The sequence below is a fragment of the Dermochelys coriacea genome, chromosome 11, assembly GCF_009764565.3.
Source record: "Dermochelys coriacea isolate rDerCor1 chromosome 11, rDerCor1.pri.v4, whole genome shotgun sequence".
NCBI classification, from domain to species: Eukaryota; Metazoa; Chordata; order Testudines; family Dermochelyidae; genus Dermochelys; species Dermochelys coriacea.
Window position 1 is genome coordinate 47,706,033 of NC_050078.2, and position 20,652 is coordinate 47,726,684.

Below are 20,652 nucleotides of genomic sequence, written 5' to 3' on the forward strand. Positions count from 1 at the left end.
AACACATGCAGAAAGTTATACAAGACAAAATTATTTGTGAACAGATCATGAGACGTTTCATTCTGTTTGCTACGGCCACAAACAGTTGGGTTAACAAATGAAACTAGTTCTGTCTATGTAGAACGCCAGCTCTCTTAAATGAGTACAATTTGCAGATGTTACTCCTCTTTATTGGCACGTGGTTTGGGGTAAAACAGAGGTAAATAAATTAACACTTTAATATGACAGTTAGATACTACTTTAGAGAGAAATCTCAGATGAGGCCGCAAGTACGCCTTATCCTTAAAAAAAAAATTGTACAAGGTGGTTCAGATGTCAGAGCACACAGTTCAGCCACTCTTCTGGCTGAAGCGCTACCTATTAGAAAAGCCACCTTTAGAGGTAGGTGCAGTAAGGAACTAGACCCTCAAACAATGGCCCTTGAGCGTCGACAAAACTAGATTCAAGTGCCAGGATTATAGGTTCCCTTATTTTAAGGTAAAATCTTTCCAGCCCTTCACATCATTAGAAAACATAGAATGGTTATTCACATGCGGCTGGAAAGCTGATACTGCTGCCAATTGGACCTTGACAGACCTGTTTTAGGTGCAAGAGATTATCCAGTATATCCTGGATAGAAAACTGCATTGGAGACCCCAAACTGACATGACCAGATAGGAAAGCGCCTTTATTTTAACATGTAAACAGCTCTGATAGTGGGCTTTCCACTATTTAACAATGCATGGAAAACTTGCTCTGACCAAGACGCCTCCCTACAATTTATCCATAGAGCCTAGAGGCTGCTAAATGAAGGGCCCGTAGGTTTGGATGGAGCAGTCAACCATGATCTTAGGAGATCAAGTCTGGGTGCAATGGGAATGAAATTGGAGCTGCCAATGACAGATCCAATAAAGGGGAGGCCACTCTGGGGCTATTAATATAACTTAGCCTGGTCCTGTTTGATCTTTAGCCGCACTATGTGTAGGAGTGGGACTGGGGGAAAAGTATAGTACAGCTTGCTTGTCCAGGGAAGCAGGAAAGTATCTGTGATGGAACCGGGACTGTGGCCTTGTAGGGAGCAAAACTGTAGTTATTTCCTGACAGCTTTCTTTGCAAATAGGTCTATCTGGGGAGTCCCCTACTGCTGGAAATTCATCTGGCTACATCCAGGTGGAGAGACCACTCATGATAGCTTGGAAATTATCTGCTTAGGTGGTCCACCAGCTCATTCTGCACCCTTGGACGGTAAGAGGCTTTGAGTTCAGTTAAAGTTCCATTGGTGAATTGATTCCTGATAAAGCAGAAAAGAGTGAGCTCCCCACTGCCTGTTGAGGTAAACCAAACATCACCACAGTGTTGTCTGTAAGAACAAACAGGCTTTTTCCCTGGACACAAAATAGGAAAGCCTGACAGGTGAGGCAGACAGCTCTTAGCTCTCTGACATTGATATGAAGATAGGAGATCCTTGAGGACCACAAACCTTGAGTTCAGAGGGGACCCAGATGAGCTCCCCATCACAGGGCAGATGTGTTCGTCACCAGTGTCAGCAAAGGCTAACAGTGGACAAAGGGAACTCCCACACAAACACTGAGGGGGTCTGTCCACCAATCTAGTGAAGTCAGTATTCACAAGGGCACCATGTTCAGATGGTGATGATTTGGTGAATAAACAGAGGCCAGACAACTCTGAAGAGTCTGGAGATGCAGCCTGGCATGTTGGACTACATATGTGCACAGTCATATGCCCCAGGAGTATCATACAGTTTTGAGCTGTTGTGATTGGGGGAACCCTGAAAAACAGGATTGTTTGGTGTCATTACCATGTCTCAAAGTTCCTTTTTACAGCTGAACACAAAATTCTCTCATACAATAAGCACCTCTCAGCATTTATTAAACATACCATTTGCCTTCTGCGGAGACCCAGCTCTAAAAGATAAGTACAGTAGAGTCCCACTGTGGACACCCTGGAGAAGATGTGAGCAGAGATTATGATTTAGCAATTGCTGAAAGAGCCAAGTTGCTGGAAAAACAAATTTTTATCTGTAACTCTGAATTAAGAGCATGCAGATATTTGAAAAATTTCCCTTTGTAAAATCTTTTGCAAAACAGATTTTGTTTTACTCAATCAACAGCTTTGCTCATTGAAGATTGTTTTATCAGGACAACTTGCTGGAGCTTAATTTCTTTTGCTGTTGCCTTTCAAATTGCACCATAATAAATATCAAGGAGTTTGACACAAAACCCTGAGATAAAGACACTAAGCTAAATCCTGTCCGCTTTACTCACATTCGAAATATGAAGAACTACTCAGCTGAGTAGGTGGAGCAGGATTTGATCCACAAACTTCACTCTAAAACTTAGACACATCTCACAAGAAATTACTATATAACATATATACAGCTGTCATTTAGATTAAAAGGCAAAAAGCCAGGGCTTTGGAGCAGAGCCTGGAGCTGGAGTGCAAAGCAGCTCCAGAGCAGTGGAGCTGCAGGTTTTTGCCTGAAGCTGGAGCAGAGCCAGAGCACAGTTCCAAAGCCCTGCAAAAAACTGATGCTGCAGAATCAATAAACATCCTTTTACTATTCTGCCTATGGCTAAAAGTTGTAAGACACACTATTTCATGTTTCCATAGTGTTTATATACTATAATAATAATGAAAAACTGTCCAGAGATACTTTGTTTTAGGGTTGATAACCTTATTTAATTAAATTCCCCACTTTTATTGCTGGCACAGATTTAAAGTGGAGAGTGATGCCAGTAATTATCTCTTTTAACTAATTTACTGTAATCCTGTTTTAAGTAAGCTTTCAATTTCCATAAACTGATTTGTAAGATGGAACCCTAGCAAAAAGCCCTCTTCTACTAGAAATTCAGCAGTTTTGTTCTGAAAATTTCATCTGATGCAAATTGTCTTCCTTTCATAGGTAAAATCTGAGGTCTGGCAAAAAAGGAAATAACCACAGAAGCATAAAGTGATACTGGTCCAAAAACTGAACACAAAGGGTTGGCCCTCCCCAGAAGGGGCAAATGGTACTTTAGTGATGCTGTACTTTAGTGTCAGAGTAGTAGCCGTGTTAGTCTGTATTCGCAAAATACATTTCCACCAAATGCATCCGATGAAGCTTATGCTCTAATAAATTTGTTAGTCTCTAAGGTGCCACAAGTCCTCCTTTTCTTTTTGTACTTTAGCTGTTATAGTAACTTAATACGTTTGCAGCCAACATACTCTGGCAACTACCTCCTCCCGCTGCTGCTCTCTGCCCTGTGGCTGCTCAGCCCCTTGTAGAGCTTGCAGGCGTCCCTGATCCCTCCCGGCCTGAACTGTCCTCAATTAGTTTAGCCAGTGTTCAAAACAAGACCAACTAAAGTGGCAAAAGGGGCGATGCACAGTCCCCCATGCGCCTTCAGGATGGGATGGGGCCGGATCATTTCCGGGAACGAGTTGGAGACTTATCCGTCAGTTTTGGTTGGAGGGGGGGACTACGCCAGCCCCAAACCACCTTCTCCTTGACAGCACATTGAAGGCTGGTGGGGGTGCATCGCAGCAGCAGCAGCAGGGTCCCCCCAGCCTGCTCCCCTCACTCACCCCCGCGGCTCTCGGGCTGGATGGGGCTCCACCTGAGCTGCCTGGCGCTCAGCACCACGTCGCAGCTCCTCTTCCCGATCTGGAAGATGCCCCTCAGGAGCGGCTCCTCTTCGCCCCCGGCCGCCTCCCCGCCGCGCGGGGGGTCTCTGTCCAGGGGGGGCGCCCCCCGCCTCTCCTCCCCCTCCCCGCACCGCTGCGCCCCCGAGGAGGAGGAAGAGGCGGTGGCGGCGATCCCCTGCCCAGCCGAGTCTTCCGCCCCGCTCCCCGGCGGCGAAGGGTCCTCCGCGAGCTCGGGCCAAGCTTCCCTCCTGGGGCGGGGGAAGGGGGTCTCGGCCCCCAGCATGGCGGCGGCGCCCCCCTCCAAGCCAAGTGGAAGCGAGAGACTCTCCGCGTCCCGGCGGCTGCCAAGGCAGCGGCTCCCCCGCCCCGCCCGTGAGAGGGCGCGAGCCGGCGGGAAGGAGGCGGGCGCGCGCGCGCACGCGCGCGGCGGGAGGGAGGCGGGCGCGCGCGCGCGGAATGCCGCCGGCTGGAGCCCCTTAGGACTCGTTACTCAGCGGGGTGCCCGCCGCGCAGCCTTCACCACGGGCCCGCCTCCTTAAAGGAGGAAAGGGCTGGATGCCGCCCGCCCTGCCCGCTGCTGGCGGCGTGGGGCAGGGGTCCCTTGGCCCTAGCCCATGCGAAGCCTGAGGTGCCTTTAATAGGATCAGGCCCTTTGCTGTGAGCTTGCCCAGGTTGTCTGGAGAGGCTGGACCCCACCACGCAGAAGCCAATGGGAGCAGGATCATCCCCTGAGCCTCAGACCCCCTCGCCCCCCTCTTCCAAGTGTTGCTGCCGCTCCCTCTTTTACCTCTACCTGGAGATTTCACTCCTCTTACGAAAGTCACCAGCAACGACATGCTGTCACTTATAAGTGTTGTAATACGGTAACACCCGGTTGCACCGAAAGATCTGATGATTATGGTCGTGTATAATGTCTCTCTACACAAAAGCTAGGGCTTGGAAGGACTGTTTTGTTTCTGGTAGTTACCATGGCAGGGAATTTGTAAGCTTGTTTTCCTAAATAAATAGATGGCAAACAGCTCTCAGATTTTTTTTCTCAAGCCTGGCAATAGTTGTGGTTTGTATTAAAGACATAGCTCCTGGGGTCATGGGATACATAAGAATGTTGCTTTTCATTTTTAAAAAAGTTTCTTGCCCTCATGGCTGCAGAGAAAAGCTTACAAAGGTGGGATCAGCGTGCAGGGTAAAGATTCAAATCCGGGTTGATTTGGGTTCGTTTTAAAATACCCTTCTGAGGGGAGAGACACACACGCAAATCATGATTTGTTAAGACACTCTTATGATTTGGGAGAGCTGACTCATGATTTTTGAATGGCTGGACTTAGCAACGCTGTATGAAGGGGAGATGAGCAAATGTTTGCAGCGAGATTCTCAAAAAAAAGGGCCCTGTGCAATTGCAAAACATTATTACTATGTAATACCAGTTATGCTGGCTAACCAGCTCACATGATTTGCACAACAGTTCCTGATGACCCTTTTGTTACAACTTTTATAAACAAAAAGTTATACTCAAAACTAGTTTTCTCTAGGGTCGACTGAGTGTCAGCCACCAAACATAGATCTGAAGGGCTGTGTTTTAGGCAAACATTTCCCACCATTTCTACACCAATTCAACACCACCATTGATAGCAATATGCCGGAATAACGTAAACAAGGTGGTGGAGTCATTTTAAATGAGTGAAATTCTGGCCCTTGTGCAGTCAATACGTATTTTGCCATTGATTTCAATGGGGCCAGGATTTCATCCTTGTTCCCTAAAGCTGCTTGGAGCACACCAAAATTATGGTGTGAAAACCCTGGCATCCACAGAAACCTTACCAATGGTAGGGCTCCCATCCCGGCATGCACCAGTGTTACCAAAAATAGGAAACTGTGGGATTGGGAAATTAGATTTCATTTGTCCCTTCATGGATAATTGGAATACAATCACAATTGTCAGAACACAGTATTGTTATTATTTATCTCAGGATTGCCATCATACATGACAGTGTAATAATAGCCCTGTCATATCAGCACTTTCTTAATAAAAAGAGAAAATAGGTCAGTACTTTTCTGTCTGAAGATTAATGTATAATTGTTTCAGATTGCGACTTGTGTGTGCAAATCTGATGGCACAATTTGGCTTTAACATATTTTGTTTACATAAAAAGTACAGATAGAGATTTTAGAAAAAGAGAATTACAGGTCAAGAATGATAAACAGCAAGGTCTCCACCAGTGACCACTATACAGCTGTTATAGGATCATCATGTCAACCTTTCTGTGAAAATATTTTAAGTGCAGTACTTGTACATGAAATTTGAAAAATAAAAATATAGTAGTATATTACCATATTTTATAACAAATAATTAAAAGCTTGTTTTAACAAGGATTATTTTACAAGGGACAAATATCTAATCATATAAAACTTCTGCTTGCTTAAAACTCTTAGCAATAAGGGAACTATTCTGACTTCTTTTTTGCTTGTTTTTTTGTAAGTTGTACCAAATACTTTTTTCCATGTGGATCTTCTTTGGTGGAATCTATATACTTTGCGAAATAACAAAATAAAATGCAAAACTTTTAAATTATGTAGAAAATCTGTCTTTTGTTTAAACAGAACTCATGCCACAAGTTGGTATAGCAGGATAAAAAACTGCAGACCAAATATACTTTCCAGAGTATTATTAAGACAACTATAACAGTAGATGAACCAATAAAACCTGTATCAGTTATTTGACAGCAATTAGAGCTTTAATGTATTTTCACTGATGTCACTTAGAAGGAAAGTTAAATCATTAACTAGAAGGTAAAGTACAATATATGATAAAAATAAGAATAGGTACATCAACTTTCAGGCTCTATGCTCTATACTAACTGCTTCAGCAATCTTTATTTGTCTCTGGAACCACTTATTAGCCTATCCTGTATATCTCAAATAATAAATGCCAATTTATTTCTGATAACTCCTTTGTGTCCGTGGAATGGTATTACAGTTTTTACTGACATCAGTGAAAGAGTATTACAGTTCCCAAGAGACTTGTAATACCCTTCAACTGACATCAATGAACGTTGTAATAGCCTTGTATTAATTTTACTTTAAGGTGATAGTAAATCAATAACTTAATATTTTTAATTAAATAGATTAAAAACATAAAAGAATAAAATTAAATATATACATAATGTATGTAGCAAAGGAAATCCTTAGAGGGAACATTAGATTTATTGGCCTCTGCTGCCATTAATAAATACTCCATTATCAAAACCTTTGAGTAAATTCCAGGCTGGTATTTTCTCCCAAGACAACTGTTATTCTATGCATAATACATGGATTTCCAATATACTTAATTAATTTGGTGTATAAAAATATATTTAAATTCAGATGTAATTTCAGTTCATAGATTAGCTGTCACAACAGAAGAGTTTTTCTATACATACTAACTATAATCATTTCCACCTGGCACTGGTGTAGATCTGCCTTTCAGTAGATTCTGGCTATGGTCTTCTAAACCTCCCTATTTAGATCTCCCATCTCCTTGGTAGAAAGGACCTCAGTTGCCTACATATTCCTGTTCCTGCTTCTCTGGATAGCACAAAAGCCTCTCTGCAGATCTGGGATCTGAGTTGAGAGAGGGGTCTGAGATTGAGCAGGACATGTCATCCCCATCTTGCTGGGGAGGAGAGGCATGCTGGAGAGTCCAGGGAAAAGGTAATACCAAATTACATCTTCCACCAAGGCCTCTTCTCCTGGAGATCCAAGAGACAGCAACATCTTGGTTAAGTCCCTAATGGAGGGAAGCCACCAGGGTCCAGACTGAATACAAAGGTACAAGGTCTCCACACTATAGTCTTGGCTTTCTGCAGATCTCACAGGATGTCCTAGGTGTGGAGGTGAGGCCCATGGCTATTTCTGATTGTGGCATGGTCAGCAACATGTGGGAGACATGCTGCTCACTGCTACCAGAAATATGGATAAGATAGTAAGAATACTGTTACAAGTTGCTCAAAGATTCTGTAACTCGTCATGTGTGTCCTCCTATTGCAAATAGGCATGCTAATATAGTGACAATAAACCAATGAGAGTAGGGAAGCCTAGAGCAATGTGGGTAGATAAGGAGGTAAGTTGCAGAACATAACCACAGATGGATTTGGTGTAAAAAATCTTCAGATGACTTTTTCCTGCTGCCTGGAAGGGCTTTAGAGGGGCTACACGGGAGCCTCATATTAAAATGTTGGTTATTTTCTATGTTTAAAAAGACTGGCAGTCTTTATATTAAGGAATGTACATCACTTTAAAGATGATCTGTTATCAGTTATTGTATCTAATGTTCCACAGTGCACTCCCATCAAGTCAACGGAGGACACACTTTGCCCCTTATTTCAGCAATAATTGTGCAAAAGATCATGCACTGTGATTCAAATGTCTGATTTTGTAGTGAGTATGATTTTGCACCATGAATAAAACATTGTTGAATGATGTCCTTTAAAAATAGATTTGTGCTATATTTTACATAAGTTATCCTTTATGTTTGAAACTCAGTAGTCACCTATTATTGCTTCTCTGTTGTACTTGTAATACGTAGGACCATTGGAACTGAATCAGATTGGTTTCATTTCCCCTGCTACTCACACATGGAGCAAAGCAACAGAAAGGGCAGGAGATGGTAGCAGCTGGTAATAGGAGAGGCAAAACCAGAGAAGATGCTAACAAGGAGAGAAGAGGAGTAGCAGGAAACAGGGAAAGCTGCCAACCCTTCTTCCTCCAGAGCTACCCCTCCCCTGCTGTAGAAAGCTCTGTCTCTTTTGCTGTACTCATGTGAGAGAGCAGGACAAGGGCCAGAAACATTTTTCCTGAAGAACTTTGCCAAGTGAGGGAAGAAAAGTTGGGACAACTTCCTGGTAGGAGAAGAGGGGAAGAACATTAAGGGATAGCAGCCGTGTGGGGGAAAGAATGGAGGAGGAACAACCACCAAGAGATGGAGAAGTTCATATCACATGTCCTCTCCCAGCAAGAAGTTTGCAAGTAGAAAAGGGCTTGGGATGATGGTCAGGACTGAGGATAATCTGGATGACCAGTTTTTGACTGGGGAGGGATTGTCAGATGCTGAACTCAGGGAAGAAAAATCAGAACTAGGGGAGGATTGAAAGTGCTGTTGGGAATCAATAAGTGTTGATGACCAGGTTGTGACTGGAGAGTGAAATTGAAAACTGCTGGTTGCTGGACTGTATCAGAAGCTAAGAGAGAGAAATTTCTGGAAGACCCTGGATTTAGACATTGGAAGCACATCACTGGCTTACATATTTTTCTGGCTATGACCACTCTTTGTTACAATATTAGGTCCAGTGTGTAAAGTCCATACTATGCCGTGGATTTTTAAACCTGGAGCATCACCTTTTTTTTTTAAGTATGTACCCTCTAGAATGTTTACTCTAGAGAAGAACCTAAAGTCTAAAGTAGTCCGTGTACCTACAGTTTTCAATATTGTTTCAACCCAGACACTTTAATTTTTTCTGTCTTGATTTTAAATCAGAAATATCAAACATCAGCTTCAGCTTTTTCTAAAATTCTAAGATTGATATAGCCATGGGTGAAATACTATTGAGAACTCTAGCAGTAGAAACCTTTTCTGTGGGTGAGCTTTATTGGTGTCCTATCACAGGAAAGCTAGATCAAGGAAGAGGGAGGGGGGCAAAGAGAGAGAGAGAGAGCTTTAAGCTCTGAAGGACAAAGTAAACTTGAAAAAAGGCAAAGAACAAAATGGCTGCAAAGAAGACATGGGGAAGATTGAACAGTTAGTTACAAGAGGCAACTGGTAGGCAATACAAGGCAAAAGGAATTTTGAAAAGTGAAGGAGTTGGAAGATCGGGGAGAACAAGACAAACAAAAGAAGATATAATATGGATGAAGTAAGATGAAAAAAGAATGCATAGGTCAGAATGGCATTTTATTTCTTCTTTGCATTAAGTTTGATATGTTATGTTAAAAATGTACAATAACACTATAATCAGAATTCTGGTTTTTGTCCTGCTCTCACCAGAATGTAGACCACAATGACTTATACTTTATTTTATCTTACATGCAATTAAGTCTGTGATGCAAACTGGTTCAGGCCAGGAAATTGCAAATCAGGACTGATATTCTATGCTTAACACACCCCATAGGCAACCTAAATACATAAAAGAAATGCTTAAAGAGCAACATCAGCCTTAATTTTCGATTACCTCGCTTCTGACAGTTTGTTAAATATGTATTTTAATTATTTAAAAAACACTTATGTACACATTTATACAGAACAGTTCTTCAACCCATCATTTCAAGCCACATTAATATATCTTAAACTCTTTGTAATATGTCTGTTAGCTAAATAATGTATTTAGACCATTTTTAAATGTACATTTTAACTCATACTTTTCAAGACAACCCAGCTTGATAGCTAAAAACTAAACATATTTATATTTTTTTAAATAAAAAAACACAAGGACCAAATTCTGCAGTTCTTCTCCAGACTCTGTCTTGCAAAATTCCCACTATGGCAGATTTGATTTCTCTGAGTTTTTCCTGAATAAGGAATGAGTAAGGTCTGCATAAATAAGATAAGTAGCATTTGGCTCTATAATTATTTAAATTGTTTGGTAGGGTTCCTTATGGCAGTTATGTACTATCCTATCAAATGTACCCTTCTTTTCAAAATTTAGTATCCGAGGCACTTCAAATCCTTTATTTTTAGAACAGTGAAAGCAATATATAGGCTAGGAGTTCACCAGCTCTAACTTATTTTACATTAAACTTGTGTTGGGTGACTGAAAGTTGTTTTTCTTTTTAATTAAAAAAGCTTTGCTTTAATGGCTGGTATATTTATGCCAAGATTGAGTTTAGAATATTTATTGCCCTGTTAGTAGCCTCTGAGATCATACATTGTTATCATTTAGTGGTTTACTCAACTGTTTGAAGTCAATGAAGTAAGTATTGATTAAATCTGAGGTTCCCAATTATAATCCTTCACCCATGTATCACATCCTTCCCAAGCATAACGAGGGGGCTCAGCCACCTCTGTAGCAGTGATCCTACTTATCCCAGAGCCTATGGAGTGCTTTTGATGGGTTCAGAGGCCCATGCAGGAAAAGAAAGCAAGAAGTGGATGGGGATGAGGAAAGAGTGGTCAGGCCATGAATACCATCCACACGTCAGCCCTAAGAAGATCATGGTGAAAAGACTATTCTACTAAGCCCCCTGAATGATGGTGATCTCCTTTTAAGTGTGGCTTCTTGGGCAGTTGCCAACTGCCAAACATTCTGTTCTAAGGGAGCTATGTTACTGAGATAGGGAAAGGGCCACCAGTGCACAGAGCTGGAATGAAAGCACAGGGCCTCTGTGCAGATGGTCCCAACCTCCTGCTGATTACCTGGGATCCATATGTGCTGGAGAATCATGCTTTCATCTTACTCCACATAAGGATGGTGGGTAACCCCACCAGCTTACTGATATCTGTGAGGAGAACTGTGCAGGTACTTTCTTCTCTTTAAACACTATCTGATGGGGTACAACAATCAGACCCTGAATAAGGACTTCAGGATTTGGCGTATTATGATTTCCAGTATGAAAAATAATATTGTACCATCATAAGAAAAGGCACCATGAAAAAATAACTCAAAATATATTGGTCTTGCCTGAGGGTCATGATGGTGATGGGGAAACACTAATAGAAACAACAAAACTCACAAGAAAAAGTATAAAATGGAGTATCTACCAAAATATATAATTTATTTTCTTTATTAGTTTGTTTGTTCTATTAATTATTATTTCTTTTGAAGTACCATGGTAACAAATATTCAAAAGCATAGTCAGGCCTTTAAAGTAAATTGCATTGGTTAGAGGAATTGAATTTTGTTAATAGCTGCAAAAAAGAGAAGGTAATTAAAAAGGTTTCTTGTGGTTTGAAAATGCCTTCCAAATATTCATTAAACATTTAAGCGACTAAATTTGCAGAATATGTTCCTGACATTGGCACTGGTTTTGTGGTATTTCTTTCATCACATGGAAATACTGTGTGTTATGCAGAGTGCATTCATGCATAAACAATATAATTTTCATAAATTAAAACCTCCCCTGCAGAAGGAACATCTGTGCCTGCCTTTGAATAAAAGATGGTGGTAAGTGAGTTGCCCCTTGACTGACTAGAAGAATCCTTATGTTTAAGAAGAAGACATATAACCAAGAGGCATGCAAACCTAGGTCAGATTTTTTTAAATTTTGTCACAGAAATTGTCATTCAGTGTTTCCCCTTAGGATATTCAGGACTATATTTAGCTATCCTTTCTGTCTTGGAAAGAACAATGGAGTACTTGAAAAGTTGTTCTCTAATGATTGTTTTTCTTTTTCACTCAGCAACAGTTTCTAGACTGCAGAGCAACACACTTTATCCAACTACAGCCAAATGAATTCGAGTTGCTGCAAAGTGAATCAGCTAGCCTAGCAATAAACTTTTAGTGTGTTTGTTTTTAGGCCAAAAGACTGGCAATAAACACATTGCAAATATAAATATTGTTTTGGTTCTTTGATTTTTTTTTCCATAAAGCACCTTTTGAAATAGGAGATAATAATATGGTTAGACCTGCCAAGTTTCACTCATTCAGAAGAAAGCTCATTCATTTGGGATTCATTTTAAGGCACTTTATAAAGTATCTCCCACTCGTGATGAAGGACTTTTGTACAATGTGTTTCCAGGAGACATTTAAAAGGTCACTCATTTCATTTGCACCAGTCTGTGATAAATCTGTTGATAATTTCATTTCTAGATTGTTCATGGTCATTAGATTATTCAGGTTTCTCCAGCAACTTATGTCTGTAGGTTTCTACAGCCCCAGGAGGCCACTGAAGATTAAGAATTAAAGGACCATATGTTTCATGTCTCGAAAGAAGGAGAACAGTGCCTGGTGAATTGGTAGTGTCAGGATCATGGCCTTGGTTAGAGAAAAACAACAACTGTGCAGCTGCTAAGGAGAAGAATGAAACACTGCTGAGGGGCGAAGGGATGGTGCCAAAATAGTATTCTCCAGATACTTCATTCTTAGCCACCACCTTTATGGTGGAGTTGAGAGCCAAGATCTTCCAGAGTGGAGCGAGCAATTAGTTCTAGAGACTTCTGAACTGGGGTCAAACTCAGGAAGAGCCTGCCCAATGGCTCAAGAGAGGTATGGCCATAAGAGGTGTGGCCCATGGAAGCCAATCATAGGCCAGCACCTGCTGCCGGGAAAAGACTCTGGCGGAGAAGCACATTCTAATGAACAAATAGTTGGATCATAAATGCTCAATTCTTCCCATATTGTGGGCAAACAACTTTGGATAACTCGCTTTTTATGTACCACTTAGGGAATCCTTAATGAGTCAGAATTAATCCTTTAATGACTGGTTCACTTAAACTACATTAGTGATTGCTGAATCACTTTCTATTTGAAAATAATGGCTAAAATGTACATTTTCCCTCAGGGCTCTCTGAGCACTGAGCACCAGGAAAATCTGTAAGTATTAAAAATCAAGGGAAGATAGAGACATGAAGATGCTTCCTGAAGTTTAAAGAAATCCACTCCAACTCTCAACCCTGCTGTGTTGTGACAAGGATTAAAAAATGGAGAGTAGAGGCAAATTTTGTGAGTTTTTGGTAGCCCACAAATGTTAACACTTCTGTCTTTTTTTTTAATGTGAAGGGTCACATCAGTCACAAAGAGTACACAAAAGTCAAAACCAGCAACCTGAAGTTAAAAACTCAAATTCAGACATCTTCATATTACTCAAAAATTTGTACTACATTTCTATTTACATCCTTTGCAATTAAACAATTAAACAGACAAGCAATACAAAATAGTGTAGTTTTACAGTAAACAAAACAAAAATAAAAACAAAGAAAGAATCCAGGACTTTGCTTTTGAGTCCGTTTTATTCTACAAATAATAAATGTTGCACCTTTCATGAGCTATCCAAGTAAAACAATAATCCCATAGGAATTACTTACACTAAGAAAAAAAATCACATATTAAGAGAAATGCAACATTCGATCAAATGTCCAATACTATGTTGTTGCAAATGGATGAATGTTTCTAAAATCCCAGTGTGCATTACATCATAATATACAGGATTACAAACAAAATTACAGTACAGATTGATTCCAGTTGAACCAGCATTACATTTCAGACAGCACTTATTCTGGACTGCATTGTACATGCAATAGCTATTGTTCTAATTATGGGTTAAATGGTTTGAATTTGTTTTAAGCTACTGTACTAATTGACTACAATAGGTATATATAGCCCAACGTTAACATCCGGATTAGTTTTAGGGTCCAATTCATAATATGAGCATGTGACAAACCACCGATTGTGTGAATATGTATAAAATCATGCATTTATATTGTCTGGAAACATCATTTTCAAATTCTCTTCAAAATTACGGAATGCAAAGGGGTTCAAAGACTTAAAAGAAACAGTGCAAATTGTATGTGATAGTCAAGCAGCTTTTGATTCTAGAATGGTGTTGGCATTTGCTTATAATATTTATATACAAGTTTGTGCAAGTAATGTGTTGAATTGATATGTTTTAATAGAAAATAAGTATCTCATTCTTATATCCTCTCAAGAATTAGAGATCTGGTTCTAATTGTAAGGGGGGGACATAAATTCATGGGAAAGAAATTGCCAGGACTGTGCATTTTGTTAGCGATTTGAAAAAAAAGAAGTGCTAAGGCAACATAACTTTTCTAAGCACTTTTCTGCTGGTTTAAATTAGTTAAATTATTTTGTATAAATTAGATATAATTCTACTTTTCCGATATGTATAAAAATTGATGAAGCTGCATGGTTTAAAATAGGAAATCCACGTTATAAAAAGTCATTAAAAATTCTGTACAAAATCACAACAAAATAATTCAGCATGGGAAAGGTAACAAGTAGTAAAATGTTGGTTGAAAAATATAGATTTATATATATTTTGTAATTGGCCCATTACTGGTTTAAAAATTGCATAGATCCTAATTATTGCTTGTGATTTTGTTATCCCGATCAGATAATTAAAACGATCTGAATACCCCTACACCAAATTTACAGTGTAGTTTTCAAGAGCTATTAGAAAATAATACAGAAGGTGAATAGGAACTTTGCATCCCGGTTTCACCTAAAGGCAGAAACGACAATAAATACATATATCACTTGAATCTTGGAGTATTTGCACTTCGTAGCAGTGGTACCCAAAGGGCTGCCCTTTGTAAACAAGTCAGTCACTGTACATACAGTCGATTTGTTTCCTTCTCTGTGGTGAGGCTGATGCGCTTTGAAGGGTTAATCGTGAAAGATGGCATTGAGCTGGGCACTCATGACTCGTTCGTGATGGGAATGGCTCTCATAGGGCATAATGTTGTCTATAGGGATCTCACAGCGAGAGGCAGAGCCAGAGAAGATTGATCCGTGGCCTGAGGCTCCTGCCAGATTAGCTGCGGGATAGTGCATGGTAAAGGCATAATTTTTATCGAACTCGTTGGAAGGTTCATGTTTGAAAGAGAAGTTCCCATTGATGCTGAGGGGCGGGCTGAGGGGTCCGTCAAAGGAAGGGCTGGTGCAATCAGTGAGGGTGCTTTCAAAAAATGGCTCCAGAGTAGCCCCAAACGAGTGCGGAGGCTTCACGTGGAAGATATGGGAGCTGTCCATGGTGCCATAGGGCGGACTGGGAAGACCCGGGGACTGGTAGGCGTAAGGGTGCACTGGGAAGGAAGCACTGGCCGGCTGCATGTGGGGCGGCATGTCTTGGTTCTGCTCGGGAAGGAAAGTCCTGGGGTTGAGCTGGAGGCAGCCGGCTACTAAGTTGGTAGTGGGTTGGGACAAGCCCTTGCACAGGGTCTGTACAAATGAAACGAGGTCCGGGCTCTTGCCGGAGCGCAGGATCTCGGAGAGCGCCCAGATATAGTTCTTGGCCAAGCGCAGGGTCTCGATCTTGGAGAGCTTCTGCGTCTTGGAGTAACAGGGCACCACCTTGCGCAGGTTGTCCAGAGCCGCGTTCAGCCCATGCATGCGGTTCCGCTCCCGGGCATTAGCCTTCATGCGCCTCAGCTTGAACCTCTCCATGCGCGCCTTAGTCATCTTCTTCTTCTTGGGACCCCGTCTTTTGGGCTTTTGATCATCGTCTTCTTCCTCTTCCTCTTCTTCCTCTTCCTCTAAGTCGTCGTCTTCATCCTCCTCATCGCCATTTCTCAGCGAGTCCTCTTCGGTCTCGGCTTGCATGGCTTCGAGATCCTCCTCCTTCTTGTCCACCTCGTGTTCCTCGTCCTGAGAGCTGAGGCATTCATCGGTCCAGCTCGGGGGACCCTGGGGCTGGGGCTCCCCCATCAGCCCGCTCTCGCTGTACGATTTGGTCATTTTTGAAGTCCTGCATTTAAGAGGGGACGAAAAAAAGAAGAAACATTTTAAACAGAAGAAACACAACCCTCCTCCCACAGCCGTCCCTCTCTCTTTCCATATATACAAAATGTGTGTGTGTGTGGGGGGGGGAGAGGTGGCCAAAGGCATGTTTTCCCCAAAATAAGAAATTAAACTTTTAATTGTGCCTGCGCTTCTCGCTTATAATTGATGCATTTATGTTCCAATGCCATTATGCAACTTGCTAATATTAGCGGGGAATATAAATTGAGTATGCAGAAGAAAATGTGATTGACACGATCGGAGTACATGAAGCAGTTTTGTGAACGTTTGCAGATTCTACGGGGGAAAAGTTGTAAACAAAGATCCAGTAACCACAGGTTTTATTCATTTTCTTGCTCTCCTTGTCTTCCCACCGCCTCCCTATAGTAGCTGCAATTCCCCCCGGTACCATAGCCAGAATGCAATCTCCAGAACTGTTCAGAGCCAAGCAAGGCTCAGCTCTCCAGATGGGGGATCAGGTGTGACACTCTCTCTAAAAAACTGTCCACCTGAAAACTACTTGTTCCTTTCATTTCAGGATTCTCAAAGTTCCGCTGAGCCCTTTCACAAAGAGATGAAACCAAGTATCATTCGCAGAGCTGCAGCGTTCCATGCTGGCAAAGTCTCTGCCGAGGTGAACGCAAGGGCGTCGGTGCAACAATTGAGTGAGCGCAGGGCTGTGGGTGGCTTCTGAAGCCTTTGGTACCTCCGACACGGTAACAGGTAGCAGCTCTTGCAGTTCCTACGCGCTTTTCTCTCTCCTCTCCAAACTCTTCACCGCTTACCTAAACGACCCTCCAAGCCCGATTTACACTTCAGCAGCTTTACCATAAATTGCAGCAGTATTTCTTCCAACGTCTTTTCCCAACAACCTTCTCTGCTTTTATGGGAAATAATACCCTTCTCATTCAAACCCTTTGACCATCAAGTCCATTCTATAATTAACTCCCCGTATTACCTCTATTCCCACCGCCACCCCCCAAATATAAGTGGCAAATTACAAAATAGACAGAAAACCATGCTATTCAGACCAAACTTACACTGGGGCTTGAGGAAGAGGAGGAGTACCAACTAAATATGTGAAAAAAATTAATCGGGTTTTTTAAAAAAAAACCCCAAGTTCCCATAATCGCAATCTGTGGAAATAATGTTTTAGAATGAAACACACTGAGATGCTGGGGCATTACACTGTTTCCGTTGTAGGCAGATTAAAAAACTGCATTAAACACCCGCACATTGTAGCTAGATACAGCTGCAGGTATCTGTACTGAAATTCTGTTTCGGGGGAGGAAGTCGGGGGTTATAATTACCTTCTTTTCTTTAGCGTGTCCTTTGCAGTGATGGTCTCATAACCCTGTTACTCCTGGAGAGCTCTCCTGTGGGAGGATGTTTTCTCTTTTTTCTAGGGGCTGGGTGCAGGACGCGCAGGTTATATAGCGGGGCCAGCGATGCTAAAGGAGAGGGAGGGGTCGAGGGGATCTAGGCGCTCCCTGTTAATAGCCTACAGCGCCTGCGCCCCTGTGCCTCCTCCCTCCTCTTTCCCCTCCTCCCTCCGCTTTCCCCGGCACGCGCCATATGGCAATCCACGTCAGGCAAAGGGGTCCGGGCTGCTCACGTGACCTGCCCATTTTGTATTCAGCGGAGCTCTCGATTCCAGCCCTTTGTGGCCCAAAGAAAGTGGCCATCTGTCGCCAGAGAGAGAGTCTGCGGACCTGTTTGTACCCGCAGGAGAGATTAACCCTTTCGCCGCTGGGAAGGGGAGCCCTTTCCTGGCGCTGCTGTTGTTGCGCTGGGATTTGTGTCTTGTTGGTTTTTTGAAGAGAAGAAATTTCCCGTAGAGTTGGTTAGCAGGGACGGGGAACAGATCCACTGCGGTTTCAGCATGTACATATCCTCTTTTCACGGTAATTGTTACTATCTCCTAGTCTGGTGCCTTCAACCCCACTCCTCACCTCTGCCCCGGGAGCGGGCGTTTGCAATTTCTCCACTTTGCCAGTGAAGGCACCGTTTAGCATTTTCCTTCCTTAGTGTATTTGTTTTCCTCACTGGAAACACAGTTGAGCAACTTTTAAAGATCTTGTAGACCTTAAATGTCAATGATTGCACTGTCACACTCACCTAAACAGCTCAAAACCTGATTTCCTGAATTCCTCTCAGGCACTTTTCATCCAGTCCTGTGCGCTTGTTAACACCCCCACACAGATTCACACAAACAAACGCACATTTTGATGATATATTTCACTATCGGAGTGTCATTGCCTTCGGTTATCATCCAGGCATATATCTTTTTATCTATATAAAAGGCCACGTGCTAGGTCGGGTTGTACATTTCCTTGAAAGTATTACACAGTCTCCTTTGCATCCGATGAAGTGAGCTGTAGCTCACGAAAGCTTATGCTCTAATAAATTTGTTCGTCTCTAAGGTGCCACAAGTACTCCTTTTCTTTTTGCGAATACAGACTAACACGGCTGCTACTCTGAAACAGTCTCCTTTGTATGTGTCACGAATCAAGCTTTGCACGTTTAAATAGAATTTAACTTTGTCACCAGAAAATGAACATCTTTTAAAGATGTAGGTAAAGTAAATGTTATACCTAGGGACCAGTGAGCGTTTCTATTAATACTTTATCAGAATGGTTCTTGCTTTATTGGTTATTTGGGGAAGAATGATAGGCTGTTTAGTTCTAGTTTGAAAGCAATGCTAGGTGCCTTCTCACTGTTCAGTAGCTCAAGTGCAAATCTGTAATATGAAGTGAAAACAAGAGCAGCGTGCTGTGCTCTACTTTTCAGACCCCTTTATTAATGCATCCACTTCAACGGAGGGCTAAGAGTAAATATGTATAGATCTTTACATTTAAATTACGATTCAAGATGAAGAATTAAGGTGCTGTGCGTTGATGAAGGTGTCGAGTCTTGATGGCTGGTAATCTTAACAGAATCGGACAGCTCTTTCTATGGTTTGGAGTTTGTGAGGCATACTTTCCTCCCATTTCTGCTCGAAATTAATCCCCTTCTTTAAAAATCAATTGTCAACACTGTATTTTAAAAGACCATTTATAGGCAATTACTCTAAAAGTCTTTAAACAGATCTCTTGAGTTCGCAAACATTGCCAAGTTTCATAGGGATGCATTTTAACAAGGAAGTATCCTGACTTGCATGGTAACAAGTGGAGCTTTATGACTGGTACACATTATCTAAGGATTTAATCACGACAGGGAAAGAAAGAAAGAAAATAATTTGTTTTGGCTTCATGCGGCTTTAAATGTGAAACTAATAACTCTATCTTTCAGGAACAGATTTGAAACATATTTTTTGTTATTTTCAGGTCGTGTTATTTTTAAAGTATTTTCATCACATTGATCACCCTACATATCGCCCTGGCTTAGAGGTAAACATAAAACACTAGAATAAGACTTTTTTGTCTTGATCATAGTTATTGATTAAGGATATCTGCCCATTATCTAGTTACTTTGTGTTGGTTTGTTTCAAGTTAAACTTTGGTAACGTGTAAAATGTATCTGGTATTTAATAACGGACAGTACTAATTATTTTAACTACGATGAACGGACCCAGTCTGGATCTGGACATGTTTCTATTTTAAATTGTTCTCATATTACATACCATTATGTTCGCTTCGTGTGGAAAGGTGATGCGTCTCTTTGCACATCTGAATATAAAATCACGAATAGAGGTTCGGCTAACCTCTTCTATGGGAAGCAAAGATGCAATAGAACTGTCTGCCTACTAATCTAAACCCGTTTACTTTGTGTTGTTTGTCTCTGGCTTCCATCTCTCTTACTATGAGGCAGAAATACCCTCAGATCGACAGAATGTTGTAGGTATTGGCTTGGAAATTGTTGTTTTTGACATTGTACTTTTAGGTCCACTTTAACGATCGGACGGGACAAATAGTCAAACTGGATGGATTCTCCTCTCAACCTACTAATGTAATGCAAATTACACTTTTGCATTCTTTAAATGGACTGGTTTCAAGTGGCGGGGGTGAGGTTAGGAATAGTTAGATATACTTTTTATTTCAGCTTCTGAAATGTTTTAAATCGTATTTTGATTACATTTTATATTTATTCAGTATTAAAATGTACAACTTTGAGATAAACTAGAATGACAAAAGATCAAAACATGGATACAGTGGCTACGTGAAAAAACCAATAATAAACAGTAGAAAACTGTAATCAGGTGAAGTTTGCAATAAGCAGCAAGCATATTTTAATGCACATATCTATTTGAATATTTTACATATTCCCGGTTTATATGGGAAAACTGAACTCGCTAGTTCGCCAAAATTATCCAACGATAACTGGGTTTGATATGGAGGACTGACAGGTTCTGATTTCTAAATTAGAGACAGGAGACAAGTTCGGTGAGGAGAAGAAGCTGGAGGTTGCAGGTACAGAATACGTTTCTTGGTGCAGTTGGAGAGAAATTGACGGCAAGGGCCAACAGGCAGGATGATCAGAGAATGAGGGAGCTTTATCTGTAGACTGTTTCAAATTCACCCTGTCTGCCACTCACTCTCTGGTTCCGTCTTCCCCTCTGCTTCTCGGTCTCTATTCGTATCTAGCCCTCGCTCCCATCCATTCTGCTTTA

At 41.5% G+C, this 20,652-nt stretch overlaps 2 protein-coding genes across 4 annotated transcripts in view; both read right to left on the minus strand.

Annotated features, from left to right (window-relative positions):
* The window catches only part of CERKL (ceramide kinase like), a 99,587-nt gene extending 95,555 nt beyond the window's left edge, over positions 1 to 4,032 (minus strand). Inside the window, exon 1 of one of the 3 annotated variants that reach the window (XM_043505430.1) lies at positions 3,565 to 4,031. In XM_043505430.1, the coding sequence (XP_043361365.1) occupies positions 3,565 to 3,907 (343 nt within the window). In that variant the 5' untranslated portion in view covers positions 3,908 to 4,031. Of the gene's footprint in view, positions 1 to 3,564 lie in introns of all 3 variants that reach the window. The other 2 variants (XM_038421511.2, XM_038421515.2) reach the window with 2 other exon arrangements.
* Positions 4,033 to 13,831: 9,799 nt separating this feature from the next.
* Positions 13,832 to 17,508, minus strand: NEUROD1 (neuronal differentiation 1). The gene is made up of 2 exons (XM_038421991.2): positions 17,354 to 17,508; positions 13,832 to 16,011 (listed from the first exon to the last, which is right to left on the minus strand). Exon 2 carries the CDS (start codon positions 15,999 to 16,001, stop codon positions 14,931 to 14,933), a length of 1,071 nt encoding a protein of 356 aa, XP_038277919.1. The 5' UTR covers positions 16,002 to 16,011; positions 17,354 to 17,508; the 3' UTR covers positions 13,832 to 14,930.
* Between the last annotated feature and the right edge of the window lie 3,144 nt (positions 17,509 to 20,652).